General features: G+C 65.5%; 1 protein-coding gene across 3 annotated transcripts in view; it reads right to left on the bottom strand.

Moving 5' to 3' along the window:
• TPCN2 (two pore segment channel 2) overlaps positions 1–12,150 on the bottom strand; it is a 31,264-nt gene extending 19,114 nt beyond the window's left edge. For 2 of the 3 annotated variants that reach the window (XM_082660531.1, XM_082660533.1), the window contains exons 1-6: positions 12,020–12,150; positions 7,651–7,715; positions 6,851–6,927; positions 6,329–6,506; positions 4,933–5,049; positions 424–530 (exon numbers count right to left, since the gene is read on the bottom strand). In XM_082660531.1, the coding sequence (XP_082516657.1) occupies positions 424–530; positions 4,933–5,049; positions 6,329–6,506; positions 6,851–6,927; positions 7,651–7,715; positions 12,020–12,131 (656 nt within the window). In that variant the 5' untranslated portion in view covers positions 12,132–12,150. Of the gene's footprint in view, positions 1–423; positions 531–4,932; positions 5,050–6,328; positions 6,507–6,850; positions 6,928–7,233; positions 7,427–7,650; positions 7,716–12,019 lie in introns of those variants that run through there. The other variant, XM_082660532.1, reaches the window with a different exon arrangement.
• Between the last annotated feature and the right edge of the window lie 39 nt (positions 12,151–12,189).

Genomic DNA, 12,189 nt, shown 5'->3' with positions numbered 1-12,189 from the left:
ACAGCCGACCTGGCCGCACAGGGGCCTCCCCGCAGCCGAGGCCCTGGGCCAGGTCCCTGCTCCGCCCCAGACCTGCCGCCCTCCCGCCCAGGGAGCGTCCCAGGGGCCCAGGAGAGGCAGTGTCCCAGGACCCCCGGACTCTCAGAGGGGAAAGGCCACTTCCATTAACCCGGGCCGGACGGGGAAGGGTCGTCCACGTGAGTCATGGGGGTGGGGTGGGGGATGGCGGGGAGGGGAGGGGTCAGAGCCAAGGTGGGACGTGCCCGCAGGATGGAGCAGGGGGTGGGGCTCAAAGCAAGGTCATTTAGGGGGTCGCCCTGAGTGTGAGACAGAGACCCCCAAACGCCCACCCACCGGCCTCCCCAGATCAGGGGAGGGGAGCCCCCGCCCCGCTCTGCCAGCCCACCTGCCCCCAGGGCCCACCTGGCCATCTCTGGCAGCGACCACCTGATGCACTTGAGTGTCTTCTTCATCATGGAGGAGTTCTGCATCAGGAAGAAGGGGCGCAGAAGCCGGCGCACCCGCACGGGCTGGAAGAGACCAGGACCCGGGACTCTGAGCACAGCCACTGCGGGCTGGCAGACGGCACGCGGGCCCAGAGGCCCGATGCTCTGCACGAGGATGGCCCCGGCCCCGGCTGTCTGCGGGCTCCCAGCGTGCCCGGCCTTGACCCCACAGGCTCAACACCCTCCCCGCTCCCTCCCGGGGCCCAGCTCGGAACCCCAGCCCCCAGACCCGCCAGCACCGGGGAAGGGGGGTGACCAGCGTGCCTCTCCGGCACCCAGCTCCTACTCTGGCCACGGCCGGGCGCCCTGCACGTGTCTGTGAAGCCGGCTGTCCTGCCCTCTGGGGGCTCCTCAGGCCTCCTCTCCGCAGCCCCCAGCCCCTCTGCTCGGCTCCGGGCCTCAGCCTCCAGCACAGGTGCACAGAAACCGAGCAGGAACCCCACACCTCCACTCACACACACACATGAACACACACACACACACACACACACACACACACACACACACACTCCTTCCTCTCCTCCCTCCTGTCACAGCCAAACAGCCCTCCTCCCGTGCTCAGGACCTCGGCCCCTCAGAGGCTCCCCTCAGGGGCCCTTCCTCCCTCCCGCATGTGGACACAAACACCTCGTGTTTCCACAACCTGCCACTCGCAACCAAAACGACACTCGCCCCTTTGTTCACCCGTTTCCCGCTCCCACCCCAGCCAATCTGTCCTCCTGTCCAAGGGCAGGGGACCCACCGCGGTGACCGCCAGGCCTCTGAGCCCAAGGTCACCTCCCATCCTCCTGCCAGGAGGCAGCTGCCCTGCCCTGCGCCCGGCTGCCTCCTCTGTGCCCGACCGTGCGCTGGACCCCTGCGCCCCCTCCTCCCCGCCCTCTGGCCTCGCGCCTCAGGGAACATGTCCTTGGGATTTTAAGGGTCACAACGCGTTCAATCTCCAACCCAAGCTCTCAACTCCAGACGCGTCCTAATGGAGGTCTTGTCTCAGAAACGAGAGGCTGATAGAGTCGCCTCCCGGCCCAGCCCTCCGGGGCTGCCTGGAGGCCCAGGGCACCCACCCCTCCCTGTCCCACTGGCTGCCGCACTCGGCACCGCCATCCCCACCCCCACCCCCACCCGCTCAGCGGGCTGCTCGCACCGGGCCCTTCCGTCCGGCCGTCAGTGCCACCTCCAGCGCTGCATGGGCGACCTTCCTTCTCGCCACTCGCCTCGATATTCCCCCCCCCCCGCCCCGCACACATCTGGTGCTTCCTGGTACCATCAGCCCCTCTCACAACAGAACGAGGCCCCGCCAGCAGCAGCACACAGTAGGCCCTCAGAATGTCTGCAGCGTGAGCGTCCCAAGGACTCACTCGGCCTCCCCAGGCTGCACTCGCCCTCAGAAGGGGCCCCGGCTGCCGACAGGACTGAGAAGGGAGAAGGAAACAGCGGTGAACGGGCGAGGCTCAGGGGTCTGCCCCACTCCCAGGCTGAGGGACCAGGGCCCCAGCTCACCCACGACCCGCTCGCTGCCCCTGGGCGAAAGCGCCAGTCTCGGGGCCCATATCCGGAGTCTTTTAGCCCGTCCCCCAGGCCGAGCAGGAGCTAGAGGTCCAGCCGCATCCACTCCCCGGGTGCTGGGCCCTCGCCTGCAGTCAGACACAGACCAGAGCACCGCTTCTTCCAGATGCAATCACCCCGCCCAACCCACCCCACCGAGGGCCTCCCCGACAGCTGGGGCCACATCACTGCCACGGATGCAGGGAGCACATGTGAAGGGTGGGAAGACGTTCCCATGTGACCTGCCTGCAAGGAGAGCCAGCCCAGGGCCAGCTAAGCCCCTGACGAGGCTTAAATCAACTGAGAATCACAGCCTAGGCCTCTGAGCCTTTAGAAAGAAGCTACCAACGAATCCGCAGAGAACTAGTCTCTTATGAGAAACAGGCACGGCAGTCATGAGTACAGCCTGTCAGCTGACCAGCAGACCATGTGACCTGACCCTCCAGCCACAAGGCTGGGGAAGCAAGACTCCATCGGGTGCAAAAGGACAGGGAAGACCAGACTGGAGCAGGTCAGAGGCCCCGGTCCTCCTGTAGGCCCCAAGGCCGGGGGAGCTCTTGAAGACCAGCAGCTGGTCACGGAGAAGCACCTTGGGCTTGGTGTGCAGACGGCTCTGGGTGATGGGCCAGTCCCAGCCAGAAGTGGACGGCGTGTGGTGTTACAACCTCCACGGGAAAGTCCCCTAGCGACGGTCCCACAGGGGGAGCTTTACAGAGGGCAGGGTCCACCCTGTACGGACCAGAAAGGTAATGACTCCCAGGGGGTCAGGGCCATGGAGAGAACAGCCTGGGCGTCTGGGGACGAGACCGTCCGAGAGGACACGTGTGGGTGGGCAGAGTGCCCCCACCACGAGGCAGCAGGAGGAGGCTCTCTGGACAGATGACACGTCTGTGGACGTCCTCAGCCTCTCCCCTGGCCACCCCGCACCGATCTCCACAGGCCACAGGCAAAGTGGCCACAGAGCAGGGACGGGGGTGACGCCCGGGGCCAACCACATGGACCCCCCCACCCAGGCCACTACTGGGGGCCCACCCTGCCAGAAGCAGAGCCCAGAGCCGGCCCCCAGGCGCCCCCGCGGGGACCCACCAGCCCCTCCCCAAGCAAGGCCCTCAGCTGTCCTCAGCGGACATGCAGGCGGGGGTTATGGGCTCTGCCTGCCCTGCCCTCCAGGCCTCTCCCTGGACCACCGTCTGAGCCTCAGGACCAATGCTGCATCCAACCCGGGCACGGCCCACAGCTCCCACCTTACCATGGACCTACCCCGAAGCAGCTGGCCTGTGGGAGGGCCTGGTGGCCCTGAGGCGGGACGGGGTGGGGGGGTGAGGGGGACAGCCCTTCGTGGGGTGGGAAAACCCCTCTGAGCACTAGGACAAATGGGAGCAGCGACACCACTCCCCACCCCACGATCCCGGGCCCTGCTGGTCCAGAAGCATCCGCTCCCAAGATGCTTCTACCAGGGACGCACGCTGGGCCCACTGGGCTGGACCACAGCTGTTCATGAAAAGAGGGCTGGGGGCCAGTGCGGGCAAAAAAGCTCCAATCACCAAGGACAGATTGGGATGCTGCTGCCCAGAGGGGCAGGGAGGTCTGCGTCCAACATGAAAAATTATCGCCAAACTCCAGTAATAAAAAGCCAGTCTGGGTCCCCGTACAAGGGGACCCAAGGCATGTGGGGCTGGGGCAGGGGTCAGCTGGGCTCCTGGGCCACTAACCACACAAGGCCTGCGGGCCAGTTACACAGACACAGGTTTGTATCCAGCAGTGGCCCCCTTTCCCCTCCCCCCTTCCTAATCTCACGCAAGGCCCCTTGGTGGTGCTGAGGTTCACAGTCCAGCCTTAAGGTGACAAATGCTCAGGTGACATGAGACGGTCACTCAGAAGTAGGGCCGGCGGTGGTCAGGCTGGTGTCTGTCCGCCTTCTGGGGCGGGTGAGGGCCTCCTCCTTGGTACAAAGATGGCAGCACCTTCTCAGGGAGAAGCATGTGCTGTCGCGCTCCTACAGGGCCACGGCGGAGGCACAGGGGCTGCAGGGGGCACTGCGCCCTCCACCGCCCTGCGGCCCTGCTGTGAGCTGGGCCAGGACCCGCCACTGACACCTCTCCTTCATCGGCCGCCCCTGCCTAGCGGGAAGGAGGCGGGAGGCACGGGCTGGGGGCCCGCTGTCTCCCGTCATCTTGCTGCTCCCGCCGGCAGCACCCAGGGCATCCAGCGTCCCCCTCCTCCGGCACCCCCAGAACCAGCATCGTGGTCGCGCCTCCTGGAGGAGCCAGCACCCCGTCCCCAGTGGGCAGGGTCCCAGCTCTCGGAGCCCCTCCCCTGAGCTTCCAGGTTCCATAACCCCAATCTCCTTCCTTTCCTCCCCTAGCCCCAGGTTAGGGGGGCAGGGGGGTTGCCGCCTGCAGGTCTGTGTTCGTCGGGCCCCCTTCTCGATTTCTTGCTCGCTCATCCCCTGTCTGAGGCCCGATGTTAAATTCTCTCGACTAAAGCACCTGACGGGTGCTTCCCCGACCAGCCCTGATGGCTCAGGATGTCCCCAAACCAACTGCTCCCAGCTCTGCTCTATCAAATCACAGGGCGATGCTTCTGGGCGTTCGGGGGGAACAAAGATGCTGTCGTCAGCGAGGCTGAGGCAGGGCAGGAACCCCGGAACTCGCCCCCAGGGCCCTGCGCCTCCCCCAGGCCTCAGTGTCTTCATCTGCAAGATGGGGACAAAGCTCCCTGGCCCGTGGGTGACTGACGTGCTCTGGAGGGCGGGCAGAGCCGGGCAGGTGGGCCGGACGGATGCAGGGCCTCGGGACTCCCGCCCACCGTTCCCCTGGGCAGCTGCGTCCCCCCAACCCCCAGAGCTCCCCGCCGCCCCCCTCAGAGTCGCCTCGCCACCTACCTCCTGACAAATGAGGCTCAGCGACACGGTCCAGTCCACGAGAGACACGAGCAGCACCACGAGGTAGGCCAGCAGCCAGGGGTTCTTCCGAAACTGGGCCCACCCAACCAGGTAGCTCTGCAAGAGGGACGCGGCTGAGCCGGGGGTGGCCACACAGACCCCGGCCGGGCAGCTGGTCTGAGGCCTGTGATGCACGCGGGCGCTAGGCAGCCTCAGCGAGCAGCACGGTCCCCGCGGGACTCACAGCAGGAAGCTGAGCCATGGTCAGAAGGCCCACGGTCCTCGCCCAGCCTGCGGGTGACCCTGGGCAGCCCGTGACCCTGGGCTCCGCACTGACCGGCTGCGCCCATGTCCTCATGGGTAACGGGGTCCCTGCCTGTCCTGCCTACCCAACCACCACTGTAGCTTGTGCCTAGGAATCGTTCCGGAAGAGCCTAGGAATCTGACCAGATGCGCAGGGGACGCGCCTTGGGAAGGCGGGAGTTCGTCACCTGTTCGGCGCACCTAACTGGCCCTTTCCCATCACTGACCCCCGCCGGAGGTCACAGCTTGCAGATAAAACACGTGCTCTCTCTCACCTTTCGAGACTTCCCAAATGGACCAACCATTCCAAACAGGCTAATGAGAACTTCTACCCAGTTTCAGTTCCAGTTTAAAAACCCCCAGACCTCCTAACCACATGATAGGCTAAAAAAGAAGAAATAAGAAACCGCCCGGGCCCTCAGTCACACACACATGCATCAACGCTCACCCACGCCCCTCCGAGTCAGGCCACAGAGGCCAAACCACCCCGCAAGGGGGCGCCCTGCAGGCAGGGTATGGACGTGCACGTGGGCCGGGGCTGGAGCAACGGAATCAGAATCACTGTTGTTTGTCAGAAGCGACAGAAGGCGTGGCCAGTGGTACACCCTGCGTCTCAATGGGAAGTCACTACAGCTCTGAAGCCCTGACACAGCTCAGCTCAGGCAAGCAAGGCAGGGCCCACCTCCAGCTTCTAGAAGGACCTGCGTCAGGAAGCCAGAGCTGCACACGGCTGGGGGCGGGACAGCAGCCCCTCCCCTCCGGGCTTCTCCTCTGTCGGGGCGGGAGCGTAGGCCATGGAGAGACGCCCGGTCCCCTCTTGTTCAGCGGGGGTCCCTCCCCACAGAGGCACTGCCGGACCCTCGGCCACTCTCTCCCAGGGTCCCGCAAGGCTGTGCGCCCCCGATGGCTCGGCCGGCCCCCATCGGTGGTCTGGGATGGGGGAGAGCTGTCCAGGAGGCAGCCTAGGCCTCTGCTCCGTGGCGCACAGTGGGACAGGCAGCTTGCTCCAGGAGCGCGAAAAGTAAACCCAGGAAGCAGCAGCCGGGCCGGGAGGGCGCGGGTCCCAACCTCAGCACCTGTGCAGCCCCCTCACCTTCACGGAGACGTCGGCCACGAAGACCAGCAGGCAGAGTGCCTCGACGCCCTCGGTCAGGCCGCAGGGCGGCTCCCAGGGGGCCGGGCGGTAGCGCACGTCAGAGGTGCTGGTGAGTGACGAGGGGGTCTCGATAAAAGCCAAAGCCAGGATCAAGAAAATGGTGACGCTCAGAGTCCTGGAAAAGGGACCGAAACTGGTCAAAAGGCAAAAGAACCAGCCACACGCCGGGGCCAAAGAAGCAGAGGAGCAGGCGGGACGCCAGGAAGGGTCCAAAGGCGGAGCCCACACCTCCTGCTCCGTGGCCACTCGTGTGTGTGGTCAGATAACACGTACCGGCGCTCAACTCAATTGCCGTGGCTGGCCGGAAGGTGCTGGAAAGGGACCCTCACCACAGAGGGGCCGGGCTCTGTTCCGATGGGGAGGGGAGACGGCGGGGAGGGGAGCCTGCCTGGCCCCCGAGACCAGCCCCCTCCCCAGGCCCGGCTGCGGGAGGCCCGCGGCGCGCGCATGCGCTCTCACCACTGGCTCGTGCTGGAGTAGTACCGTCGGTACAGCCACAGAGATCTGGCGTCCACGCGGTGGTTGATGGAGCGATACTGGAAGTGAAGGTCACACGGGGCACGTTGAGGGTCCCCTCCGTGCCACACAGCACAGCCAGCCCCATGCAGGGCACCCCTCTCACCCACGACAGGCCCGAGGTGGGGACACAGGCTGGGGATCGCAGGGTCCACCTCCACTCAGTACAGGGACCAGGGGCTCGTCGGGACCCAGCAGGGTCAGACCCTCCCAAGCTGCAAGGTTTCCCCAGGGCCGGTAGGTGGACGGACACTTGCTGGCTGGATGCCAGCTGTGCCCTGTCTGTGAGGGTCTCCCCTCCTCTGTGCAAGGCTGACCCCACCCACCTCAGCTCTGTCTCCATGCAGGACGCCCCCAGCCTCATCCGCCAGGTGGGGCACTGGTGGCTCTAGTCTCTTTCCCTGATTAAGCCTGTGTGCTGTCTGCAGGCAGGGGAAGGTCTTGCCACCTTTGGGCATCTTTCATGCGACCGAGATCAGGGCAGCACACGACAGGCCCTCGGCAGGCGGTGAATCAGTGAAATGAGGGACGAGGGACCCAGAAGAGCACCCAGCACGTGTCTCCTTAAGGGGGACTCGAGGAGACCATGCCCCAAAGCCCAGTCATCGCAGCCACAATGACCACACGGTCCAGCAACCGCAACCCTGGCCCCAGGATGGCAGGAGAGAAGGGGCCAGTGGGGCAGCCATCGTGCATTCCCCACGAGCCCCAGGGACAAGCCGCCGGGAGCAGGCGCCGCCCACCTGGATGGCGTCTTCGATGAACACCACAGCCTGGTCCAAGCACAGATCCCGCCTGGCCACGGCACCTGCGGGCAGAGGGGACACGTAGGGTGGGGAGGGGCCTCGGGAGGCGCTCGTCCGCTACAGGGCCACCGAGAGCAAGGCAAGATCCCGGCTGCATCCTCTCCAAGGCTCTGGGACGAGACGCCTCTTGCCCCGCAGCGTGTGTGCACGCCCACAGGGCAGGACCCCCGAGGGCTGGGCCCCAGGTGGGGCAGAGTCTAAGCACGGGCTCCGGGCCCAGAGGAACAGCAGCTCCCACGGTTCCCACCCCCTGGGGTGGAGTGGCAGAGGGCGCAAAGCAGCCAGTGGGACGGAACCAGGCTCAGGGGGCTCAGACCCCGGCTCCGCACCTACTGGCTCAAAGGCTGAGGGCCGTGGGCTTAAGCTCACTGTGCCTGTCTCCCCCTGTCAAATGGGGGTGTTAACAGCCACACAGCTTGGCCCTCAATGCAAGTGCAGGACCCCCCAGGGCCGGCCCGGCACACAGAACGTGCTCACAGCCACCCTTCTGCCCCGTCCCACCACCAGCCTCCTGGTGACCTTCGTCAGGACGCTGCACCCCCGCTTACGTGACTGTAAGATGGGGCAGCGCTACCGGCCTACCCGCTCACCAAACAAGATCACAGATTTAACACTCACACAGGAAGATGATATCTAGAAGCTTGAGGCGCTGCGTGACCCTCCGTCAAATACTCAGCACTAAGAAGGACCCTCTGAGGCCATCGTGGCTCCCTGCTTGTGTCACAGGCCCACAGGGCCAGGCGATCGCAACCGAGTCACCCCGAGGATGGGAGGCGAGGGAACCTTCACCAACCAGGGACTGGGGTCCTCGGGGCCAGGGAGGCTGGGGTGGTGCAGGTTCCTGACTAGGAGGGGCCTTCAGGACAAGTCACATGGCTCAAACCCCTGGTCTGTCACCTTGGCCTAGGGTTCTGCCCACCGCGTGCGTGGTGGGCAGCTTTGCACAGAAGCCTGATGTAAAGGGCCAAGAAAGGCACGAGGAGCCGCAGCTCACAGGAAAAAGGACCCCCCAGAGAGGCCCCGGAGACGGCGCAGCCCAGGCCCCGGCGGGGGGGCAGAGCCGGCACACAGCCCCCAGCAGCTCCCAGATCCAGGCTTGGAAACGTGGTGAACAGGCCTGTCACCATTTCTGTTGAAGGTTCTACTTTCACATCTGCCCTTGAGCCCAGGAGCTGCCCAAACCGCCCTTAACCGGTCCCGAGAGATGCAGAGATGTCGAGGCCAGAGGCGGGGGAGGCCGGGCACCTGGGCAGAGCTCCGGGCCCTGCCCACTCGCCTGCCGACCCCAGGGACGCAGCTGCCGCTGTCCTCAGGGACTGTGCCCACCGGGGACGTGGGGGACCCTGGACAGAGACAGGAGGCTGGACTCTGTCCTGTCTCCGCCATCACCTTGCTGTGTCACCCAGGAACAGCACCCTCCTCCATCTGGGCCTCAGGTTCCTCCGTGGACGACCTCCATGCTCACGTGAGGGGCCAAAAAGTTCTCCTACAGAGGCTCTGAGGGTGGCGACCGCCTGCTTCCCCTGGAAGCGCCCGGGAACACTGTGATGTGAAGGCACCCTGTTTTGTTCCCTGCTGTACCCACAGAGCCCAGGACAGCATGGGGCTCGGCACACAGCAGCCCACAAGTCCCACTGATCGACTGAGTGAACAGCCGAGGGCAGCCTGGGAGGGCAGGGTGGTCTGAGGGGCCGGAAGAGGCCCCATGTCACCAAATCCCCGGGTGAGAACTCAGGGGACTCAGCCTGGAGAGGTCCAAGGAGACAAGCTTCCTGGATAAGCAGAGACAGGCAGCCAGGGCCCCCAGAGCTCGCTCCAGGACCAGGACTGGGTGCAGCGGAAGGGGCTCCCTCTGGCCACCCGGCCCTCAAGGCACCAAACCTCAGGAAAGCCATCCCCCACCACTCTGCGGCCCCGACACCAGCCTCCCTTTCCCACCCTGCGGTGGCCGGAGGGATCCTGTCACAAACCCTCAGATGGTAACCACAGCTTTCCGTGGGTCCCCACTGCTCCGGGAGAAAGTCCACACCCCGCCCCCAGCCCGGCAGCTCGGGGGCACACCCCGCCCGCCTGCCCGCCTCCTCCCCTGCTGCTTCCTCCACCCTGTGCCCTCCGCGCCACTCACCCTGAACTTGGCTCCGCCAAGGCCAAGCTCTCCAAAGCCTCCCAGGCTGTCGGCCCTACCAGGAGCGCTGTGCCCCAGCTTGGCGTCCAGGGACTCATTGCCTCAGGTGGCCATCAGCTGTCAGCGCCCCCCCCCAACCACTGTAGAATGTCGGAGCACAGAGGACATGGGGGCTCGAACACCTCAGCCCTGCACAGGTCCCCCCGCCCCAAGTCTGCCCTCCCCAACATCCCAGAATAAACCCCCCTCCCGCTCTGGCTCCAGCCCCTGCCCACTCCCCACTACCTGGGTGGGGTCCTGACTAGCTGCCTCTGTGACCCTGGACAAGCCCCTGACCCTCTCTGTGCCTCACTTCCCGCGGGCCCTACACAACAGGACTGATGGGCAGGCGGAATGGGTTACTGTAGCTGAAGTGCTGTGCACGGTAAGCTCTTCATAAACATTTGCTACTATTGTTATTCTCAAAGCCCCTTCTATGGCGCAGTGACCCCTTGTCCTCTGACTTTTCCATAACCAGTAAGAGGGTAATTCCCTGACCAGGAACAGGAAGAGAAAATGACTATCCCCACCCTGTGGTCACGGCCCAGAGGTGGGGCTGGGTCTGGACCTGACCACCGGGCCCACTGGGGTCCACGGAGCACCCAGCAGCAGCCCTCCCCCACCCTTGTCGGTAGGAGAGTCCAGCTAGCTGCGGACAGGCGGACCCTGAGCTCAGGACCCCATCCAGGAGCCCCGCACAGGAGCTGGGCAGAAACTGAATGAGGGTCTGCAGAGCCTGGCTGGACAGCCTGACCAGGGAAATCCAGAACACAGAGTGTCCTGTCCATGTTCTCCGAAGCCCCCACCAAGGCCACGGCGTCGGGACAAAAAGCCATCCCCAGGGTCCCCCTTCACCAGCCACACTGCCTGCCCCGGCTCCTGTCCCTAGGGTGGGTCTCACCTGTCCTCCATGCACTCTCCCGGGGCTGGACCTGCAGTGATCAGGGTTCTCTGCCCAGAATGGCCATCAGCACTGACGTGCACCAGCTCTGCCACCTGGCCGGGCACCTGGACTCTCTCTGAATCCTCACAACGCCCCGACCACCCCCCTTTTATTGAGACTCAGAAAGGTTACGCAACCTGCCAAGGTCACACAGCCGGGAAGTGGCCTCCTGGCGCAAAGGCTGCATCCCCTGAATGCCACCACGTCCAGGGCCCCGGGAGGTCTTGCACGGACTGGACGGAGAACTTTCCCAGGACAGCCTGAGATGGGCAGGTGGGCATGTTTTCCATCTCCTGCCAGGGACCCGCCCCAATAATCCCAGGACAGGCACACACCGCGGACCCCTCCCCAACAGAGGAGGAAAGTGAGCCCAGAGACAGAAGGTGGCCTGGAAGGAGCACCCAGTGTGGGTGCCTGCAGCGGCTGAGACAGATCCCAGGTCTATGTTCTTGGACAGGTCCTGGACACTCTCTGGGCCTCAGTTTCCCCCTCTGCAAAACGAGGCTGAGGCCCTTCCATCCCTAACCCAGCACCCAGTGCCCTTGCGGTCTGCCAGGGACAGAAGGATTTCACCCTCCCCGCCCTCCTTGGGTTTCAGCAATCTCTCTGCGGGTAAACAGGAAGAGCAGGATGGAGCTGCAGAGAAGGAAGGAAGGAAGCCGCCCCGGTCTGGGGAGGCCTGCCCCAAGCCGACGCTGAAGGAGAAGCCTCACAATTCACTCCCAGCTGGGTTCGAATCCCACCTCGGCCACTTCCTGGCTGTGAGCCCTTGAGTAGGGGAACGCCCCTCTCTGTGCCTCACTTTCCCCGTAAGAACTGGGGAAAACGGAAGTGCTTCCTCCTAGGAATCACCAAGGCGATCCACGGAAAGCACGAGGCCCCGGGCGAACCGTGGGGGCTGCAGGGGGCTGGCTGCCCCTGGGCTGAGCGAGGCTTCTCAGCCCGATCGGTCGGGGGCAGGGCGCGACCCCGCAGAATCTGGCTGAAGCCCGCGCCCTGGCCGGGGCCGGGGTCCGCACGGCGCAGCCGCCCCGCCCTCGGGAAGGCGGCTCCCTGGCGCGCCGCGCCGCCCGGGCCCGCTCGGACCCCGGCCGGGGGAGCGGGGCGCGCCCGCAGGGACAGCAGTGACGCGGCGCGGGCCGGCGGGACCCCACGCGCCACCCCTGCGCGGCCCGGCCCCTCCCCAGGCCGCGGCTCACCAGGACCGACTTGGATGCTGTGACAGGAGGGTACGCCCGCCGGGGAATGGCGGGCACTGCCGCCGCGGGTCCGGCTCAGAAGGGGCTCCAATTCCTCCCGGGGGTCCGCCATGGGGTCACAGCCGGCCACCAAGACCTCACACAAGCACAAGACGCGAGCGCCGAGCTCC

Source organism: Grampus griseus (assembly GCF_964374135.1).
Source record: "Grampus griseus genome assembly, chromosome: 8".
NCBI classification, from domain to species: Eukaryota; Metazoa; Chordata; class Mammalia; order Artiodactyla; family Delphinidae; genus Grampus; species Grampus griseus.
This window is presented reverse-complemented; position numbering and strand designations above follow the sequence as displayed.